General features: G+C 36.7%; 4 protein-coding genes across 4 annotated transcripts; 2 read left to right on the top strand and 2 right to left on the bottom strand.

Annotated features, from left to right (window-relative positions):
• The first annotated feature begins 477 nt into the window (after positions 1–477).
• LOC103323030 (phylloplanin-like) lies at positions 478–1,395 on the top strand. Its single transcript, XM_008224988.2, has 2 exons — positions 478–667; positions 947–1,395. Exons 1-2 carry the CDS (start codon positions 478–480, stop codon positions 1,222–1,224), a joined length of 468 nt encoding a protein of 155 aa, XP_008223210.2. The 3' UTR covers positions 1,225–1,395.
• A 3,083-nt stretch (positions 1,396–4,478) lies between these two features.
• DI21 (drought-induced 21) lies at positions 4,479–5,483 on the top strand. Its single transcript, XM_008224989.3, has 2 exons — positions 4,479–4,639; positions 4,796–5,483. The coding sequence occupies exons 1-2, from the start codon at positions 4,566–4,568 to the stop codon at positions 5,031–5,033; spliced, it is 312 nt and encodes a 103-aa protein (XP_008223211.2). The 5' UTR covers positions 4,479–4,565; the 3' UTR covers positions 5,034–5,483.
• Positions 5,484–7,917: 2,434 nt separating this feature from the next.
• Positions 7,918–9,945, bottom strand: LOC103323032 (uncharacterized). The gene is given in 2 exon segments (XM_008224990.3): positions 7,918–8,491; positions 8,494–9,945. Coding segments are annotated over 2 exon segments (1,347 nt in total). The 5' UTR covers positions 9,479–9,945; the 3' UTR covers positions 7,918–8,129.
• A 5,982-nt stretch (positions 9,946–15,927) lies between these two features.
• Positions 15,928–19,663, bottom strand: SWEET17 (Nodulin MtN3 family protein). The gene is made up of 6 exons (XM_008224992.3): positions 19,501–19,663; positions 19,358–19,394; positions 19,050–19,263; positions 18,723–18,884; positions 16,471–16,590; positions 15,928–16,359 (listed from the first exon to the last, which is right to left on the bottom strand). The coding sequence occupies exons 1-6, from the start codon at positions 19,532–19,534 to the stop codon at positions 16,168–16,170; spliced, it is 759 nt and encodes a 252-aa protein (XP_008223214.1). The 5' UTR covers positions 19,535–19,663; the 3' UTR covers positions 15,928–16,167.
• Positions 19,664–21,892: the final 2,229 nt, after the last annotated feature.

Below are 21,892 nucleotides of genomic sequence, written 5' to 3'. Positions count from 1 at the left end.
TACATCTTGGCAAGGTAATCTGTAGCTAGCTAGCAATAAAACAGTCGCCAATTAATTCTAGTGAGAGAAAACAACTGATGACAAGTTCTCATATGGGCATGCTAAGACAGAGAGCTAGCTATGGAAGGTATAACAGTTGGCTTCTAGGGTGAAGCCCACCCACTGAGGCCTCGTGCACGGTGTATGAGCTTCATGACAACCTTAGATTTTGATGGAATCACGTAAGACAAGAATGTTATAATTTTCCTTGGCATAATTGTCCGGATCATCCAAAATGTATACTGTCGTTTTTAAACAAACTGCAGCACAGAAAACTTTTCATTTAGTCAGAAAAATCTGCAGCAACTTGTCCCTCTTGTGGCTTGCTTTGCTTAGCTTAGCCTATAAATTGGTCATTCCTGCACAGCAATTCTGCAAGTCCAGTTAATTAGCAACTTAGCAAAGAAGAGAGTACTTGAACTGTTGCACTTAGGACCAATGGCCTCCAAAACAATTCTCCTTGTGTGCCTCTTGGTTGCCACAGTGGCAATAGTAGTTCCAATGGCTGAAGCTCATCTTGGGCTCATCAGCGGCCTCCTTGGTCTGATCCGCATACAAGGAACTCTGTTTTGCTCTCCCACCAGAAATGTGGGCACCGGTGGTGCTACCGCTACCCCCGTATTTGCAAGTAAACTAATTAGCTAACTACCCCAAACCCTAATTAGATTAGCTGGCTACCCCAAACCCTAATTAATCAACCATATATATGTTTAATTTTTCTGATATCAATTTAATTTCAATCAAAGTAATGTTTTATTGTTAATGCCCATGAATATGAATTACTTATGAGAATAATTCTTACCAAAATGTGTGGTTCATATTCATAATGTGATGACATGTACACATAAGCCTCGCAAGAGAATATTTTCTAATTTCACCATATATATGTTATGTTTGTTTGTTGTAGATGCTACTCTACAACTGCTGTGTGGAACTGTGGGTAATGTGATTTCAACTGCAACAACCAATAGCCAAGGAATCTTTTCAATCTTGTTGGATCCTCTACAATTTCTCCTCTCTTCACTACTGGCGGATTGCAAGCTGATGGTGAGGACACCGCTCTCCGCCTGCAACTCTTCATTGACCGGGCTTCTGGCATCCCCCTTGCAGTTTATCGGAATCACCATTTCCGGTCTCCTCAACATCGTCAACATCATCCCAGGCGGCTTCAACCTCATCAATTAAATAGCGTATAGAGTAATAATTAAAAGAATAATATAGCAACTGCATGCAGCGATAAGGTCATTCAGGATAATTAAAAGAATAATATAGCTTCTTTATTTGTATGTATTTGATATCAATAAGGTCAATTCAGGATGTAATTCCTTTTGACTATACCTATAGCTAGTTGGTTATTTCGGGTTATTAATTTGTCTTCGAAGTAAATCTGTTATGAAATAACGCAGATTTTGGGATTCGAATTGTATTTCCATTGGTGGCCCTATTATTTTCAAATTATATATGTTTTATTATTTTCAATCAAATCTCCCTTCCCTAGCGATGGTAAATATATATTCTAAGTAATTGTTGAGGCCCAAAAAATCTCAAGGAAGATCCGTGCATATTTTTAAGCTCAATTCATTATCGTGCTATAAAAGAGACGCGGAGGCCCTTCAAATACGACTACTAAGTGCCTAAACAAGTTTTGATATTCGCGATGTATCAAGCAAGACTATAATTTGGCACGTGGGGAGGTCATCATACGGGTTTACTAATTTCACATGCAAACCTGTAAAGTTGAACAATGTCACATGCTCGAGCTCACCTAGCCCACTACTTCGTCAAGCATTATCTAGCACAGCCCCTAGCCACTGCAATACAACACAGTCCAAGCATAAGCACACAAATAACATGTCATGCCAAGCGACTCCCTTTAGTGTCAAACTGCCTGACAAGCTTAAGTAAGCCCAAGCCACATGCATACCTACTGAGCGAGTTGTGGTATGGATGAGTATAAGGGTCCATAAGGCCCATTGAGGTTCAAAAGATGGAGGTTTTGGGCTGCTTGGGAGCAAGAAAACCTAAGTCCACTTTCTTGAGCCCAAGGCATAGGTAAGTAAGAGAGAAGTTCCAACACCCTTTCCCTTGACATCGGACCAATCTTGCCCATTTCAAACTGAAACCCTTAAAATCCAGTTTACATAAATATCTAGGCTAATGAAAAAGATAAGCCTCAACCTTTCTGTTTGACTATCACTTTACCCATCTTTACCCTTATGAGCTCACGCATGAAAAGAGAAAGGAAAGCCAAGTTGGAGCATTGCGTGGAAAATAAGCCTCTGCAAGGTCCAGCTGCAATAAGGTTTTTGGGCCCTAAAATGTTTTGTCTCAATAGCCATGGATTCAACTTATTTTAGGAGATTTCACTTATTAAGGCCATATTGGAGAAAGTGAAAGGAAAGAATGGAGAAGACTTGGCCAATTGAGAAGGAACCATTTAGGTTTTTTGGGGTAAAGAGGAGTTCTAACACATATAAAAAAGGGTTATAGCCTACCCAGGAAAGGGGACTAAACTAAACCAGAGTAGTCAAGCGTGCTTATTCTCCAACTACTCGAAACATCAATCCCAAGCACCTTCCCTTCCATCTCCTTCTTCTCTATCCTAAAAAAACCCAAGCAGGAGCATGCATACTCTCTAATTACTGGAAGCACCAGATTCAAGCTATAGTTCTTCCATCTTCACTCTCTCTCTCTCTCTCTCTCTCTCTCTCAAAAAATGAATATTCTAAATCTAAAACAACCCATCCTTTCAAGCCAAACTGAAATCATGGTTATCACCTTCTTGGTGAGAAAATGCAAACATTGTAAGCCCATCCTCTAGCTGTCAAAAACACCCAGAATCGCAAGCTTTAATCCCTCCATTTTACTCCTTTTGTCTTAGAATACCATGCCAAGCCCTAAACATCACCCAAGCATTTCTACAAATCACCATCTTAAGATTCAAGCATCATAATTAACTTTCTCTGTTTCAAGAAATTCATTCAAGCTAGTGCAAGCAATTCCAGAGCTGCTGGAAGACTACAATTCCAAGCTTTTCCCTTTCCAATTTGCTTTCTCTTTTGCTAAATTTATGGGCTCTTAGCCACAAGCCTCTCATGCCAAGCTTGTACAACATCAATGCACAATCTCCAACTCTTTCCATAGTCGCTGAAAGCCCATCCAAACAAGTAGTAGCTGTTGGAACACCTGTCCCATTGTGTCTCAAGCAAAGCTCTTTCAGCGTCTGCTCAAACTCTATCAATGTTAAACAATGTCTTTACAACAATTGAAGAAGACCAAGGCACTCCCTAAGGCTTCAAATCTTTCAGTGTGTTGAAGAATAACCTGCAAGAAAGTGACTCCCTTTACAAGAGTTGAACGATATTTCATAAGGACAATGAAGGCAAATAGGGGGCAAGAAAGTGAGACTCCCCTACAGGAGTCGAACAATACTTCAATAAAGAGAAAGAAGAGTAGGCAAATAGGGCAGGAACGGGTGTAATTGGGGCATGGTGCCAAAAAAAACTCAGACATAGAGCGCAAGAGAGCTCGATCCACTTTCAATAGTCTAACAAGCCCATTGTAGCTCTCAACAAAAAGACTCCAACAATAATTAATAAAGATGATGTTTGAAAACTTGTTTTCAATTATACCTACGACATATTTTGAAATACTTCTCTAAAAAAACTTATGCTCATAAACGTTTTATTAAAAATTCAAGTCTTTATAACTTAAAAATACTGCTAACTTTTAATTACCTAAAAGTGGTTCTAGCACTTCCAATCATTTCTCTTTGTCACATCTAAAGACAAGGAAATAAACAAACATGTATAGTGTTTATTTTCCTCCAAATCATACAAATGAAATGAGCCTGGTCTTGGTCGATTTTTCTTTTTTTGCAAAGAAATATTTTAAATTACTTAACTAACTTGCCTGACTCGCGCCTGCACTCGGTCAACCTTTAATATAATAAACTTAAACTAGATTGGGCTCACAAAAACTCTGTCCTACCCTGCCCATATAAAAAGCAGGCTAACCAGATGACCCAAAGATATTCAGGTTAGTTGGGCTTAGCCAATAAATTTTTTTCTTGTATTTTTAGGCAAATCCCATAACCTAATTTCTTGATTATCCCTACCATAGTATATCCATTGGTGGCCCTATTATTTTGAAATATTCCATCTCAAAAAGATTTTCCCAGGAAAAGATGCGTTGGAACTTGGATATACACACAAGACAAGTGTCCTCCACCAACCCATTCACCGTAATGTCCTTCTGGAACCAAAATGAGAAATTTAGGTTAGATTTTAGGGAGGATTTTATTCCTAACCATAGACATTAAAATATATAAAAAATAAATCAGTGAAACGTAACAGCGTTGCATCCACGTGTCAATTACTTTACAGCCTTCACCCATTTACCCTGTCTATATATAAAGAAGGCAAACACAAACCCTAACCCTTCTCTACGCCACCACCCCAAAGAGAGCCCACGAACAGAAGAAGGGAGAGGAACATCACCTCACTTTCCCTTTCTCCTTCGTTCTCATGGCTTCTCTGTTATACGCCAAATCAAATCCACTGGCTTCCTATCTCCCCAAAACTAAGTTCCTTATCCAGCGGTGCGTTTGACTCTGTCAAGTTTTTGTGTTTTTGTTTTCTTTTTCTTTAGAACTAAATAACAATTTTCGTTATCAGTTTTGTTCTTTTTTTATACTAGTTATTTAAATACATGACCTCGGGTGCAGGGATAACTGTTCTTAATTGTGGTGAAACAGGCGTTGTTACGCAGCTGCGTCACATGGGCCGCTGCCAGCTGCATTGGGTGAGGGAGGGTCCAGGAGCTCCATGGTAGAAGAGCGGGTCGTGAATGCTGTGAAAGAAGAATCTGGGCTTGGCTCTTCATCTGCGTGGGCCCCAGATCCCCTAACTGGATATTACAGGCCCTCCAATTGTTCGGACGAGATTGACCCGGTGGAGCTCCGAGAAATGCTATTGAAACACAGAACAAAGTGAGCCCAAGCCTACAACAGTAACTAGCAAAACAAGAGATATGTGTAGGACTTGGATGCATCATTATGAGATCATTGTGGTGTCCTTGGCATTAAGGGTTTTTAATTAATTATTAATCCTGATTATGTGGGCTCAGAGCACCAATCCTTGTAGTTTAGGAGTTGTTTTTTGGCCGGTTGTGATGCAGTGGTACCCTTTTTCCTTGCCGGATTTTCCTTCCCCGAGGTTTTTTAAGGGAAGGTTTTAATGAGGTTACAATTGTATCACCCGTGTCTAGTTTTTTATTATTATTTTTTTCAGTCCTTATGAATTGATGTGCTTGTGTCCCGACTTTCATGTGGTCACTGACAATAGTTCAGAACTAATAAAGTTCTACTTCTATTCAGGAAAAAAGCCGAGAGTTACGGTTGTGGGTTAATATTAGCCTATTATAATAAAGATAATAATTAATAATATTGTTTTGTCTCTACTCTTCCTCTTCATGTTGGTTTAACCACACTAATCTGTGTTTACATAAAATAATAGGAATGGATAAGAAAGAGGAACTTTGTGTGTAGCTAAAGCAGCAACTAAAAACAAAACAAACACCGACAATGAATTTAATTAGTGTGCTAATTGAGGAGGAAATTTACAAGCACTAGGCTTTGGAACCTGGAAAAAGCTTTGATCCTGATCGCAAAATAAAGGTGGAGTAGAGTAGCCTTCAATTCCGATTCTTTTTCCCACTTTGATATGGAGCTCAATTTCATATCCGAAATGCCAACATTATTTCATGGTTTAATATCACATATGGTGCCCTGTGATTTCAATTTTCTTAAGCGGTTATGTGTTCGAGTGGTTAAGAGCGATTACTCTTGCATATGAGATCTTGTATTTGAATATCCTCCTTGCATTACACCTTGACACGAATGTCCTCCAGCACAAAATTGACAAAAATTACATATATGGCTCTCAAAAGATACCTATATTGACTTGCATGACAAACTAGAAGAATCATTTGTGATTGATTTGGACATAAATTCATTCGTAGCCTTTTACCTATTCCTTTGAATCTAATCCAGCATTTTTTCCTTTGGAGTTTTTTTTTTCTCTTTTTGGTAGCATTCATAATTGTTTTCACAATTTGTTTTGTGCATTATTGAATGTCAATGCAAAACTAGTGAAAATGTAACCTAATTATGCATTGCACCACCAGCTGTGGGGGGTAAAAGTCCAAGCACTTGGGTCGGGTCCACAATTTCACATCCATGTCCATATATATATGGCTTGCGGGGACTGTGTAAAAAAGAAGAAGGAAATCTAAAGCCCACCCATGGGTTAAAAGTACAAGTACATGGCCCGGGTCCACAAATTATTACTCTTTTCTGCGTTCTGACTTCTGAGTCAATAAACAATGACCCACATGAAAGCTGTCCTTTTGTAATTTTGGAACTCTTGCCCGTCTCATGATTTTTTCACATTTTTTTCCTACTTCCAAACAATATTCTTTTCACTATAAAGGGGGAAAAAACAATAACATCTTTGTTGGTTTCCACATCCCACAGTCCATGTTTGCTCAAAAATTGTTTGGATTAAAAAGTGAGTTCCATATCCATATTGTATGTTAAAGTATGTAATAATTATTAAAGATCTGAGATTGAGAAGAGACTTTTCAAGCTCCAGAAATAAAATCATGCCAATATCCAAATTCGAGTAAAACACAACATTCTAAAGAGAAATTTTTGAGTGTCACGATAATTTACGTGTTATAATATGAATAGATGTCCGGGTTGATATGTCTTGAATTTAGAATATAACTTTAATAAATAAAGACAGATTATAACATATGTAGAGTAATAATATCGTGTGACTATGTAACCGTCACACCAAAAATGATACTTCTACTCAAATCTCACTACCAAAGCTCATTATAATAGGGCGTGATAGGTCAATGCACAAAGAGAAGTGGTAAAAAAAAGGACCAAATTGCTTGTGTGCATGGAGGAGGCTTAAACCCATTTTGGAGACGCAAGGTTTATATGTAACATACAAAGGAATATAAATTGATGAAAGACACAAAACTCAATTCTCGAGTCTACTTAGGGAGCTTTAAAATGAGGTGCTATGTTGATGAGTTAAAACAAAAGAATTTAATCCAACAGTTCAATAATAACTCGACACCTGATCGAACGACTAATAAGTACCTCATCATTATAACCCGTCGCTACACCAAGATCATATTCAAATTCCCCCTAAAACCCCATATTTACTTAGATGCCATCCAAATGACCCATTCTACCCAACCAAACCAACAAATTCCACCGCACCCAATCAAGCAAGAGTTAACCCATGTACCCATCCAGTCAAAGAACACTTGGCATCTCCCCATAGGTTCCCAAAAATCCCTCCCAAATTGCTTTGATAATGCATATCAATCTCTGAATCTTGAGGACATTTAAACAACCAGGGTGGAAGGGGGAACCCCTAGAATTAATTAAAGTATATTTTGTCAAAGGGATCATCATAAGAAAATTTTCTTAGTCCAGTGTAGTCCAAAACCAAATAGTGGTGGGGATTCTCTAACATGGGCCACTGTGATTTTGGAGCTTACAGTTTGTCCAACACCAACCAAACATGTGTATGCATGTGACAACTGAAAGCTCACAAGAAGCCACACATGCAATTTATACTTATTAAGAAGAAAGAAATTAATACTCATATTTATTTGCCGTAACATTAACATCAAGGTCCAAATTACCAAAAATCAAAATCAAAATCAAAAGACTAAAAAAATACACCAAATCCCAAAAACAACAGAAGAACAGATAAAGATGGTCAACATGTGCACTTCACTATAATTTTAAAAAAAAAATTAAAAAAACAGTCCTCACTGTGCGAACACAAGAAATTTTAGCCATGAAACCAAGAGACTAATTAAGATTTAAGATGAAACCCAATGTGTTACATTACTAATGGAATTGCAGACCAGCAAATTAAGATAAATAAACACAGGGACTAGTAGAGTAATTAATAATAAACAGGTGGGTAATTTAAGTAATTTAATTAATTAACAGAGTTTAATAATGTGTATGATGAAAATGGTGATGAAGATGATGAAGATCAACCTCTGACTGATAGCAAGGAAGGAATGGCATTCAGGTTGGGGGTGGTGTTCTTATCTGAAGCTTGCCTAACTATATCTCTCTTCCCATCTTTCGAAGAAGGCTTGGTGAAGGCTCTCATGGGACTAGCAAAAGCCCAGCCCCAGCTCCTGCTGCGGCCATGGACGAGCTGTCCTTCTGCAGAAGACGAAACCCAATAAGAGGAAGACGATGAAGATGAAGATGATGATGTCATCATGAACCCACTGAAAATCCCACCACATTTCACTCGCTCTTTCATGCAGTGGCTGTTGTTGTGCTCTCCGTGACGGTGGACGCTGGCCTTGGGCTTGCCTTCTCTCTGAGACTCGACCCTTCTGAGGTGCAGTCGCCGAACCCAGTTGAGATCCGCTCGAAGAAATCACCGGAGAAGCTTCTGCTGCCGCACCCGACGGATCTGGATCTCGATACCTTGCGCTCGAACGAGGAGGCCGAGGCAGCAGTGGCTTGGCTGCTGTTGGGGCTAGCGCTGTCATCGTCTGCTGCAGCTGCTGCCTCAACCGCAAGGTGTTCGCTTTTATTCCTCAGAGAGGACGACCCCAAGCATTTGGAGTCCTTCTGCGCGGCTGACGAAGAGAAGGAAGAAGAGGACGAGATCTTGGACTTGTCGACTGTTTTCTTGTTCAAACTGTTTGATGAGGATGATTTGGCAGACGAGTGATAGAGAAACGACCAAAACCCACCTCTCTTTCTGGGGCTAAAGTCCTCAGAACCATCCAGGAAATGGTGGGCTCTTCTTGGGGTTGTGGTCGATTTGCTTCTCTTGAACACGACATCAGCCGCCGCTCGATCGGAAGACGCAGCATTAGAAGTAGCAGTGCTCACTTTCTTCTTCTTCTTCGCCAAGAGAAACGAAATCCTGGCTCTCCTTGTGTTGTAGAAGTCATCTTCATGACGATAATTGTTACCAATATTGCTTCTAGGTTTTGCAGAAGCTGAGGCTGGGTGGGCTGAGAGGGAGAGTGAGAGAGAGGAGGCAGAGGAAGAAGGACCAGCAGCAACACCATTGCCATTATGAACAACACCAACATTGAGAGTGTCAGATCTAAAAGAAGGGGAGGAAGAAGAGGAGGCTGAAGCATGAATGGGGAGAGGGAAAGAGGAAGACACAAGCTTCCCAAGCTTCTCTTGGAGGCAGAAAGCACAGATCCCTCCTGGGTTATTTCTGTATGGATGGTCACTGCACTGCATCCCATCTCCCATGTCTTGATCTTGAACTTGAACTTGAACTTGATCATGATGGCCCACCACGCCATTCACCCTACCTCCTCCTCCTCCTCCCTTGATGCCTTCCATCATCATCATCATCAAACTTGTAACCAAAACCAAATCTTTGAGCTCAATAGAGATGGGGTGTTTGATATTTTTGCATTATTTTGGCCGGAGAATAATGGGTACTTGTTCTTTTTTGTCCTCTGGTTTTCTGTGCTTGGGAGAGAGGGGATTTGAGAGGGGGAAGCAAACAAAACAGAGAAAAGGAGTAAGCAGAGATGGTCAGAGGGTGTAATTGAGTGGAAGAAAATAATTATATGATGGCATTGAAGTAGGGCTAAGCTTGTGGAGAGAGAGAGAGGCAGAGAGAGAGAGGGAGGGAGAGAGTCCCCAGGAGCACGTGGAAGACTGACTTCCCCCTATAAGCTTAAAAAAGTGTGTAAAAAGACAACCATAACACTTAAATATTTTTGCAGACAGCCCAAGCAGAAGAATCTGTAAAAGACTATGTACACTAAACTCAACCCCTCTCTACTCTACGTTTGCACTTCGCAAGGATTCATTTCTCTTTTTCTGCTATTATATTAATCTATTTATTTTCCTTCTTATATTTATTTAACAATTTTAATTCCAAGAACAAAAGCTTCTGCAAATATATAGATTCCACCTCCAATGCTATGGCGTCGCAGGCTATGCTGCTGCCACTACGTGTCCTGCATGTCCCCTCTCCACCTCTCTAGCCTCCGCTGCCTCACGCGGCGCTTTTACTTCTACTTGTTGCTATATTCAATATTTTCTATTATTATATCTCACTATTTACAACTCCTATAACTAAATTTGTTGAGTATTAACTTTAATTTACAGCAGCTTAAATTAAAGAAAGTAATCAAAGAATCACTTTAACTCTTCTGTCTGCAAAAGAAAAAGGGTGTATCAAATTCAATTTGCATCATTGTTCTGTACAAAATTAATGGGGAATTCCATATAGAAGACAAGACCAGTTTAGTGAGTGTTCGAATACATGACCTCGAGTGCAGGAATAACTGTTTTTAACCATTTAAGCTACAAATTCATTATGCGAAATAAATTAGGCTTACAGAATTAGCGTACTGTTTCATTTTCAGTTAAAAAGGAAAACTTTAGAACATAATGTTGTAATTAAGAACACCTGTCGACTAAATTAAACATGGGATTTGTTGTGTTCATCTACCCGGGGGAAGATTCATAATGCTTAGGGCCCAATGTGTACATGGCTACAAGGGTTGTGAAGTAGACAAATCAAACGATGGAGCATGGACAGTTTATCAAATATGTTAGTCGGCCTGAAGACAGTCAGTCGTCCACGAAATATATGGATCCCACATCGATATAAATTAATTTCCGCAGTTGGGATCAGCTACAGTACTACACTTCACACGTGGTTGTGCATGCATGCCTATATACACTGTGTATATTAATGTTGGCCACCGGACAATGAGCTTCCGAGCTTTTACTAGATGTGGTCTCTAATGTGTTCCTTAGGTACAATTTTACCGTACTAAATCACTAGGCCCTTGTGTTTTGAGTTGACATCAAATTTATGGAGATTAATTAATGTGTAATGTTACCCTTATGATCCCATATGATATTTTTTCATAAAATGAATTCATAACACTTTATGTATTCGAGCAATTTATAATTTCGAGTATGGTTAAAAAGATCGGTTATGTGTAATCAAAACTGAGATTTTGTACAAAATTGATATTTATTTTTTACGATAGTGATCCGAGAGTTTTGTTAAAATCGAATTCGATAAACTGAAAATGAGTACATCTAGATCAAATGATCATTCTGGATTGAGCTTTTTCTATTACCGACATGGAGAACAAACCAATCAGCAAAACCTGGCATAGGGTTCCTTCTTTGCTGTGATTGTCTGGTGCAAGTTCAATTTGGTCGAATTTTTCTTGGTTAATTAATTGATTGATAACCAACTCACCGTCCACACAAAAACTCACACACACAGAGAGGCCACGGTGATTACCATAAGATAAGACCATACATTACAATGCAAACAGATTGCATTTTGAGACATGACAATGAATATGTGACATGATTAGATTAGAGAAGGCTCTCTCCAGCTGAACCGTCCCCATCCACCTGGATTTCTCAAGACCCTTCATCTATCAGTAAGTCTATATCAGTATCAAGATGATCTGCCCCACTCATTCAGTCCAAATCATCACAGCCGTCCATCATCACTGCGTCTTCAACTGTCAACTCAGTGACATCCAAATCTTTCTTTCTGTAGTGCTCACCCTAATCCCACGGTACTAAAATAAAACTATTATCAGATATAATAATAACCTTTCATTTTGTTTAGTTCTGTGATATTTTGCTGCTTCTTTTTTGGGAGTCTGCAAAACAAAAGAAAAAATTTGTAACGAAGATAATATTATTTTGCTACTCTGACCAATAATACTCTGACCAATAATACAATTACACGCGTTGATTTCGTGAAAATCTCTCTCATTAAAAAAGCACTAAAAACTATAGACAAAGTGGTTATAAAGTAGTAATATTTTGGTGACAAATAAGACAAAATATTTGTCGTTCTAAAATGACTCTATGGGGACAAGGACAGTAGCCTAATACCCCAGCCATGCTACAAAATATAAATAAATGCATTTATTTATTTATTTATTTATTGAATAATTGGTTTGTTTACTTTGCAGTGGTTCAGCTCGGCATATGCAGCAACTCCACACTCGGCAGTCGTCTTCTGGGCCGTTGCTTTTGCTTGATTATTGAAGGAGGATTTAGAAATAATTTTATTTCCAGGTTTTTGGTCTTGTAAATTGTGTCTGAATAGACTGCTATAACAGCAAAAAAGTTGGATAAGATGGTAACCGGAAAGGGCCTCAGACGGACAAAAAAGTCCAATTATTATTGATTCTAGTTTACCCATGTCACACTCCATACTAAAAATCAACCAAAATTGAGATTCCTAATAATGCGTATTATTAAACAAATTGACAGTTTTGATAACAATTAAGATCTTCACGATAAACCGTTCATTTATTTAACATATATGAAGGATTCGTTAAATTAAGAGTTAAATATTCAAATAGCAATTCAAAAAATGAATGATTTTAATTACGACATATGTACTTGAAGATTCGTTAATAATAACTTGGATTAGATGCGCAAGAAGGTCCACCCAAAATTATTGTCAATTATGCGATGCATAATAATCGCGGGGTACTATTTGCGTTTTGAGGCTTTGATTGGGGATCATAATGTCAGTTGGTTAACTTAATTTTACCTTTGGCATTTGAGTCTCGTCAATTTCAATTAGCTACTGCTTGCTTGTGCATCAAACTGGATGTGTACAATTATATAATATTAAATGAGTTATTTATTTAAACGGTTCCTTTAAATTTATACTCGAGTTGTATTTTAGTCTCTCAATTAAATTGATTTGTTCAAATAGTCTACCAACTCTATATTAATTGATTTTACCATTACATTCCATCAATATTACCGTTAATTTTAGAGTTAAAATCGTCAATTTATATTAATTTATTAATTAAAATCTATATAAAATACTATAAAAATTAATTTTATATGAAAACTAAAAACTAAAATGCCCAATAGTAAAAATAAAAAAATAAAAGCCCACCATGACCCTACCCCCACCTCCATCCCTGCAACCCACCCCACCCCACCAATCTTTCTTCCTTCCTTTTTTCAACAATCAAACAGAGCTAAATTACTAAATAAAACAAACCAAAAAACCAAAAATTAAAATATTCGTTGAAACCCTTTTAACACCAACACCCTTGCGAGCAATTGGGTACCTGGAGAACATGGCAATGAAGGTGATGATGGAGGCGAATGAGAGAAAGAAGATGCAGAGGAGTAGATGCTTCTAAGGCCAGAGGCTATTGGTGGTCAGGACAACGAAAAAGGATGGGTTCTGGTATAGTGAGAACTTGGAGGGCTACGATGCAAGTGAGGCTTTGTTTCTTGATTCCATTGATGGTCTGGTGCAATGGTTTGGGATGTCGTTCAGGCGAGCATGTCCACATCCATCACCCTCTTGAGTTATGAAAAAGACGACAACTTTGTCAAAGCCTTTTGAGGTATGAAAAAGACACATATACCCAACCTATACTCTATCGGTAGCATTGACTTGACTAAAATTCACAGAAAATATAACAGTATGGCTAATTATTAATATAGAGTTGGCTAATTATTTGAACCAATAATTAATATATAATTGGTTTATCATTTGAACCAATAATTGAGTTGAGAAACTAAAATGTAACTCAATTATAAATTTGAGGATTATTTGAATAAATAACCCAAAATTCCATCAAGAATTTGTTGCTGCTTGCTTTCATGGGCCTTGTCCTGATTTGGAGAACTTCTTCGACATGTATGATATAATTTATTCCACTATTTCAGTTTCAGACGCTGAATATTTTTTTTTTCCTTTTTATTGGTCGGAATGGGTTTTCAACGTACTTGCCATAAGAAGCCTAATATCATATATTATGGCCTATCTCTCAAGGTCCTACGAATGGTAGAATTGGGCTGGGGTTGCTTTCTTAAACAATAGCGGCCCTGGTTTTACTTCTTCTAAACAAGTGAGTGGAAAAAAAAAAAAAGGTTTGAATGTACGAATTGTAGGAAATTTAGAGGATAGGACTTTTTGGGTGTGTTTATAAATGGGTTTTGAGTGTGTGTAATGATGGGTTTTGGGTGTGTTTATATGTTTAAATAGTCTTAGGTTTTTTTATAATTTCAACCCCCATTTTGGGTGTTTTAGTGAAACTCCCCTATAATTAAATCAATCATCGCATGTAAAAGTCCCACTAGTATAGTATTTTGGAGCAATTGTTCATGCAGGAAAAGTCCTAAGTTTGAGTCATAGCTTAGTATAAGAGCAGCACCTCCATCCCAAAAGGCAAGACAAAGTTTGTCACTATTCATGTGAATAGTGGCAGTCTTGCCTTTTTTGGTTCCACCCAAAAAGGCAAAGGCAATGGGCAATTACTATTCATTTTAATTTATTTTCTACTTTTTTATACTTAAACCATTATTTTTTGATAAGCTTTTCGGATAACATTTTTGGTTACCATGTGTCATTATTTATTATAAAATTCTCACCTAAAATTTCAAATAACAGTTTCGGATAAAATTTTTGAATTAAATTTTCGAATAAGATTTTCGGTTGCCACGTATCCATATTTATAAGATTTTCAGTTGTCACGTGTCCATATTTATTATAAAATTCACATCTCACTCATCATACAATTAAAATACTCCTGGTCCTCATAGTCTAACACAATCGAGTATAAGGACGACTCAATCATTGTAGAGGTGGTTCCACCATATCACGACGTGGGGGAGTACTTTCCTTCTGAGGACGTAATAGTGCTATTATTTCCAACACGAAACGGACCACTGGAACCAATTGCGGGCATTGTTCACTTGAGGAGCCATGTGTAATGGTTTTCCTCGTTTTTCTTTTACCTTGAATATTCTATTAAAAAAATTAAATTGAAAATGCAAAGAAATATATTTTTTTTAAAAAATATATTAAATTGAATAAAAACGACAATTAATTTTTTTCTACCTTGTATCCAAGATTTTGACCTCTTTGAAAATTTTTCCCCAACCCTCTAGCTTTGATGAAAGATGCCATTTATTTTTTGATACAAATGGAAAGTAGAAGAAAAATGTGAGTGGAAAGTAAAAAATATTGGAATGAGAAGAGTTTATATGAAGATTTGGTGTGGAAAGTAAATAAAATTGTTAAGTACTTATAGGGGAAAAATATAGAATTTTGTGGTATTTTTTTTAATAATTTTTTTGATTTTTTTACAATTTTTTAGCCAAAAAAATCACAGCCGTCGATGTCTAAAAATTCAATCAAAGCGTCCAGAAGCGCCATGTGGCTTCTTCCCATTGGTGGTTGTCGCTGGTATCAACAGTGATGTCAGCGCTTCGGGCAAGAGCCTAGTCCAGATTTGTCTGTGGGCTTGCACGGGCTGGTGGGTCTCATGCCTTGCCCGATCTGGATTCTGCATGTTGGAGGTTGATTTCGGCTTGGGGTAGCCTTTTGTTCGGCCAGCCTTGTGCGCTGGAGGTGCCGTAATATATGTGAATTTAATATAATATCGCCCCTCTCAATAGAAAAGTCCTATAAAAAATTCAATTATTGCCTAAGTTTTATGGATAAGCATTCCGAAGCAATACTAATTTTAAAGATTACAGCCATTTTTTCCATCCAACACGACTATAGATGCAATCATTGTAATCCACTTTTGTGTCACTCTATAATGTTTACCTTTGAATTCAGTTCATATTCAATTCTCCGTCCTCTAATATCACATACCAAAAATAAAATTAAATAAATAAGGGGAAATTGGGTGGAGTTCTTAGTATAAACCCAATACTAAAGAGATGGGAATAAGAGCAGGCCGTAAGTGAGCCCAGTACGTAGCCTACTCATTAGATCATGGCATTGGCAAGCAAGGGGCCTCCCCCTAAGAAGATGAACAAACATTTATGCATACCATACCAGTACGTATACAGGCCTTACAAAATACTGCTCGCTCTCTCTCCCTCATTTTCTTTTTTCTTTTCTGTTTTATCACATGCACCTAACCTATACACCTAATGCATTGACTCCCCAAACACACTTGCACAGGAAGGAAAAAAGAAGAAGGAAAAAAAAAAAGAGCCATAAAAACAGACGATTTAAGAACACTAGAGGTGTTGGTGTAGCTAGCTAATTAAGTGGTCTCCAATATTTCTCCATTTTTTTGGTGTGATAGAGTAGCAGAAGAAGGTGAGATAAGAGGTTCATGTTGCCTTCCTTCTTCCAGCAGCCCACTTGAAATATTATCGGCTGGTTTGGCATTTCTGTAAATCGCATACAGCACTAGCTGCGTTGTTCCAAGAAGAAACCCAATCCCGTTTGGTACCTAAACCATGCATAAAAAGAAATATATATTTTATTTTTTCCAAAAAGAAAAATGTTTGCATTAATAAGCTTAGAATTTCCTATTAAAAAAAAGGGGGATAGGAATTATTACCCCGAGGAAAACATCTCGTATGAGCCAAGCATAGAGAGTCCATACCCCTCCGTTGAGGAAAAAGAAAAATGAGAGGAAGAATGGCATGTACTCCACACTCTTAGTTGTTATCACTGTTTTCTGAAAATAACATAAAATGTATGATGATATGTCATATATAATTCATATAATAGATTCCAAATGTGCATAAAGCAATAATAAGGACAAAGCAAAGGTGGTTTTTAAAATGTTATAATTTGGTCCATATACCTTCTTATTCAGATAATAGATTCCACTTAAACACGAGAGTTAATGAAAATCTATATGTAACACAAGGGCGGAACTACGTTAATGGCTACAGTGGGTTATAGCCCAGGAAGGGTTTTAGGGATTTTTATTTTATTTTTAAAAACTTATATATTTGACTTGTTTTGAATATAGCTGAGTATATATTAACTTATTAAAGTCCAAAAAAGTTTATTTATTTATTTAAATTAATTTAGTTACAGGGCCTCAATAAAAATACACATTAAAATATGTACACATATGTTCATTTTGATAATATGTGTTTTTTGGTTGCATTTAATATATATTTTTTTATAATACGAGTGCACTATTCTACTTTAATCTAATCTAAAATACGGGGAGGGAGATTTGAACTCAGGTGCAGAGTGGAACACATTCGCTCTAGCCAACTTGACTAAGCCCATGTCTGCAATATGTATTTATTTTATGCTAAAACTTAATGAAAATTAGCATTTAGCCATACACTCGAGGCCCTAGAATAAAGCACACACAAAAACACTTATTGGAAATTAGTCATGGAATTATGAACAAACGTGATTTATATGATTTAATTGTATACTTTTATTTCTAATAAAAAGCTATAAAATTTGTAAGTACAAAAAAAAAAAAAAAAAAAAAAGATTTATTTGGTTTTTAAGCTAATAACTTTAGCTAGCCACCAAATGAAAAATTTCTGGTTCCGCCATTGATGTTACATGTAACATTTTTTTCGTTTTTAAAAAGGCTTATTTATGTTTGAAATAAGCATATACTTATTATTTTTCTTAGGGTTAAATACTTTTTTGGTCACTGGGTTTTACACGAAAATTCAATTTGGTCACTCAAAACAAAATTTAGCCAAATTGGTCACTATGTTTCCTAAACCATCATCTTCCGTTAAACGCAAATTTTTTTAGGAAGCACATTCAATCTTCTTCCTCTAATTAACTCAACCAGTTTGGATATATTGTGCTATTTAGGGTTTAACAAATTGGGGGAAATTTTGGGTTCAAATCAAAATTATGATGTATAAGATCACATATTGGATGCTATATTGAAGATGAATTGATTCAGTTAGACTCACATTGTGACTTCGTATGACAATCAAAGTGATAGAGCACCAAAATATGTTGGTACATTGTTGATTTCATTTTAATTTGGTTTGACATTTTGATTTCTTTATATCTCACAATTTCGATTTCAACCTAAAATTTTCCCAATTTGTTAAACTCTAATATCTAATATACCTTAACTCGTTGAGTTAGAGAAAGAAGACTAAAAAAAATAACAATAAAAACTACACTTAACAAAAGATAACATAATGCCTATATTAGTTGTAAACTATGGGAAACACAATGACCAATTTAGTTTTTTTAAATTTTTTTAATCTTTCAATTCATGACCAAATTGAATTTTCGTGTCAAATTCAATGACCTAAAAAGCATTTAACCATTTTTCTTATGTGCGTAAATAAATTACTCTCTTACTAAACTTTTGATGTGAAAACAAATGCTTATGTACGTGGTAAATATGGATAACAGTTTTATGCAAGATTGAGTTCTAAACTCGCAAGAGCATTTGTGTTGTATGGGCTGTGGACCCTACGAACGCAGCTTTTCGAACAGCTATCTCCAACTACCGTATGGTATGGGACCTGAGTTTCTAGATTTCAACAAAATGAATGGTGTGGACGGAAAGAAAAGGATCAAACAAAAGGTCTTTATTTTGGCTGGGATCAAACAGAAATTAAAGAAGGCATTTTTTTTCCCTTCCATATAAAAACAACAAAAAACTCTGGCATATGCCTACCGACTAGCAATTAGGTCGGAGGGTTTTTCTTGCAAAACGTCTTGATTTGAATCCCTCCTCACCAATTAATAAAATAAAATAAAAAAGAAGTTGACCTAGATTTTAATTATTGGACCAACCAAGGGTTCGATGAGAAAAACAAAATATGGGTGTAGTGAGCAAAATTTAGGTGTCCTTACCATGGCAACTAGCGGCGAGCCGTACATCAAGATGTTTAAGCCTGCACAAATGAACCCTAGTGCAGCAATACGTGTCTTTCCCTGCAATGCCAGCCAGGTAGCTAAAATGGCCGCTGCTAGGAAACCCACATCCAAGGTTCCAATCAAGATGGCCGTCTTTGCCTGAAATGTTGTTGCAGACACCAAATAGATCGTCAATTGAGATATACCACAAACGAAACAAAAAAGACTGTGAATCTGGACCGCACATTCAAGAAAAAGATCTATAAAATCAATCGTCTAAACTCACAGTCTGTAACGAAAGGAGTGAAGAAAGTTAAACATTACCCTCATCTTTGCTGGGGCATATACTAGAAACAAAATAAGGTAGATAATCTCAACAACGACACCAAAACCATTGACAGTGGCCACAAGAAATCCTCCGTTGGGCCTTATAATTCCATAGTAAGTCCACAAGAAGGAGTTGAGGAATGTGCAAACATAAGGCAGACTCTCGAAGTCCTCCGTCGATCGGTGCTTTACAATTCTCCAGAACGTTCCGCTGCATTTATATATAATTCAAAAACTCTTAGCTCTTTCTCTTTCGAGGGGTTTGGAAGCTTAGTGAAACTATTAGCATGAGATTAAGATCTTACACAGGAGCAAGGAACATTAGCACTGAGATGATGTTGCCTGCAAATTATAGAAAATTGCCATCAGAAAAGAATATTATGCTAAAAACATTACATACTAATTAAATAATTAATGCAAATTAAAACTTAATTAGTGGTTTTCTTACCTATGACCCCAATAAATAAAATCAAGCCTTCCATGTTTAGAAAACTTTTTCCTCTTCAATTTGGATCGGGCGCCAGGAGAGAGCTAGCTAGCTAGGAGGTTGAGAGAGAGAGAGAGAGAGAGAGAGAGAGAGAGAAAGAGAGCTTGTTTCTTCATTTTAACATATACATGGTTTGAACTTGAAGCATTTATTTGACCAAAAAAAAAAAAAAACTTGAAGCATCTAACAATATCAACATGGTTCAATAATTTACGGTAATATACTTGCGCATGTTTTTTGAGAATTTAAATTATATTTTTCTTTGGCCCAAAAGTTGTGGGTCTACTCAAGTGAGAATTATTTCTTTTCTTGTTTGGGAAAAAGTCTTATGTCTGATTAGTTTACTGTATTAATTAAACTAAAGAAAGAAGACTTGAGTGAAGTCACGTGCTAGCTGGACGTAACTTTAAGCTTCAGGGAAGAAATAAACCCAGATCATTTGGGATTTAATAAATATATTACCACCGGGAAATAAGAGCTCTTATATTCTTGTCAGTAAAATGTAAATGTATACATAAGTTTTTCTTTTTGTGTTTTTATGAATTATTCTTACATATGTCAAACTGTGATCCCAAAAAGGATAAGTACTTCCTTACACGAAAGGAAACAAGCAATATCCTTATCATCATAATCATGTTCCCCATTTATTCATATAATTGGTTTTTTTCTTTAATGTTTGTGCTTGAGATATTTTTTTAACATTAAAAAATAGAAATATAACTAGATTAAGAGTTGTTGGTTATATAATTGGTTCAAAAATTAAGATTTAATATAAAGAAAGTGAAATCATCTTCTTTTACGCTGAGGTTTGATTAATACAACCTTTTTTCAGTTTCTTCTACCTTCCTCAGTCGTTCTCTCTACCCACACGCCTTCTAGCGTCGTCGTTCCTATCGCCCTCGTCACTTCCTTTCGCTCATTCTCTCTGCAGCAGTGCCCTCGACTTCGCCTTCCCGCGTTTGTAGGCCTGGCATCCTACGATTGCATTGAAGCTTGATTTTTGTCTCAAGTTAAGTGGCCCAGGCCAGTTTTGTCTTCCTGATGCATGCTCTCCCTTTGTATTCTTCTTTCCTAGCATACCAATGCCGACTTTGACTGCCTTATGGACTATGTTTTCCATCGGAGGTTTCTTTTGACAATGGGAAGAAGTTTGGGTGTGTTCTCTGGGGTTTTTATTTTCTCTAGCCTGCTCGTGTTTTTGAGTTGTTTCTCTGTTGGTCTCTATGTTTTTTCTCTTGTAAGCTGTCCAGTGTGACCTGAATTGGACTCTCTTGTTAATCCCAACATATGTGGTACTCTTTTCTTGTTTGAATTTTCATAAGAAGATTTTAATGAGACCACTATTTCGTGTTATATTCACGTTGTTGATATTATGAATCTTCTAAAAAAAAGTAGAAAGGTGCATGGTGGGCCTAGTTAAAGCTTCATTAATAGTACAAATATTTAATTACAGGGTTTGTGATTATTTTAGATGTTACTCACTCCTCTTTTTTTTTTTTTTTCTTTCCCTTTAATTCGATGGTCCAAATTATAACTTATTTATTGCTGTAGTGTTGTTGATAGACCAAATAATTGGTACTGGCGGGGCCTTGTACTTGACTGGGATGACAATTTTTTTTTTTTTTTTTTTTTGTTGGTAGAACAGATATTTGTTAGGGTACGGTGGAGATTGTATACATTAGATTTTGGACAATAGGGAGGGAAAAAGGAACCCTCCTCACCACATTCACATGAAGAGTGAAAGTGATATTTATATTTCATATTTTTTATTTCAATTGTAAAAAAGTCGTATCACTATATCAAGAGCTAATTAAATACTCAATTCCTAACCAATTTAGCTTGATCAAATTTTTTAATTAGCAATGATATATAAGTACTCAATTAGGCCAATCTAGCTATGACCAATTACAGAAAGCCCGTCTAGAACTTAAAAATAAATCACAAATCAAGTAATTAACTTATTTCTTATTACTCATAAATAAATATTAAAAAAAAAACTAATTTCTTCTATTTGAAATATTGTGGTGTATTTGGTAGTTGGTTGTTACTAGTGTGCTGTGCATTTGATGTGCCATCCACGTCTCACCAACTCAACCATTCATTCATTACAATCTACAATCTACAAAAACAGATCATCACATAACCAGATATTGGAGCCTTTAATTTATTAATATTTATCACACATATAAAATTGATTTTGCCTTTTAGTTGGCCAATTTCTCAAACGTGTGCAACGTGCTGAATGACTGCCCTTTATTTTCCATTGAAAACAAAACAAAGGAAGGTGGATAGATTCCTTTAAATAATTATATGGGGGCATATCCTTCCCATGCATTATTGCTTTATGAATTCA

Source organism: Prunus mume, linkage group LG2 (genome assembly GCF_029339155.1).
Source record: "Prunus mume cultivar Tortuosa linkage group LG2, ASM2933915v1, whole genome shotgun sequence".
Lineage (NCBI taxonomy): Eukaryota > Viridiplantae > Streptophyta > Magnoliopsida > Rosales > Rosaceae > Prunus > Prunus mume.
Note: the sequence above shows the minus strand (reverse complement) of the source record. Positions and strands in the feature narration are given on the sequence as shown.

Excerpts from the sequence above, each read along its gene's own strand:
- LOC103323030 (XM_008224988.2), top strand. The coding sequence starts at position 478 with ATGGCCTCCAAAACAATTCTCCTTGTGTGCCTCTTGGTTGCCACAGTG. Across the intron at positions 668-946 it reads CGCTACCCCCGTATTTGCAA|ATGCTACTCTACAACTGCTG; the intron begins GTAAACTAATTA and ends TGTTTGTTGTAG.
- DI21 (XM_008224989.3), top strand. The coding sequence starts at position 4,566 with ATGGCTTCTCTGTTATACGCCAAATCAAATCCACTGGCTTCCTATCTC. Across the intron at positions 4,640-4,795 it reads ACTAAGTTCCTTATCCAGCG|GCGTTGTTACGCAGCTGCGT; the intron begins GTGCGTTTGACT and ends GTGGTGAAACAG.
- SWEET17 (XM_008224992.3), bottom strand. The coding sequence starts at position 19,534 with ATGGAAGGCTTGATTTTATTTATTGGGGTCATAG. Across the intron at positions 18,885-19,049 it reads ATGCCCCAGCAAAGATGAGG|GCAAAGACGGCCATCTTGAT; the intron begins GTAATGTTTAAC and ends ACAACATTTCAG. Across the intron at positions 16,591-18,722 it reads GCTCGCCGCTAGTTGCCATG|AAAACAGTGATAACAACTAA; the intron begins GTAAGGACACCT and ends TGTTATTTTCAG.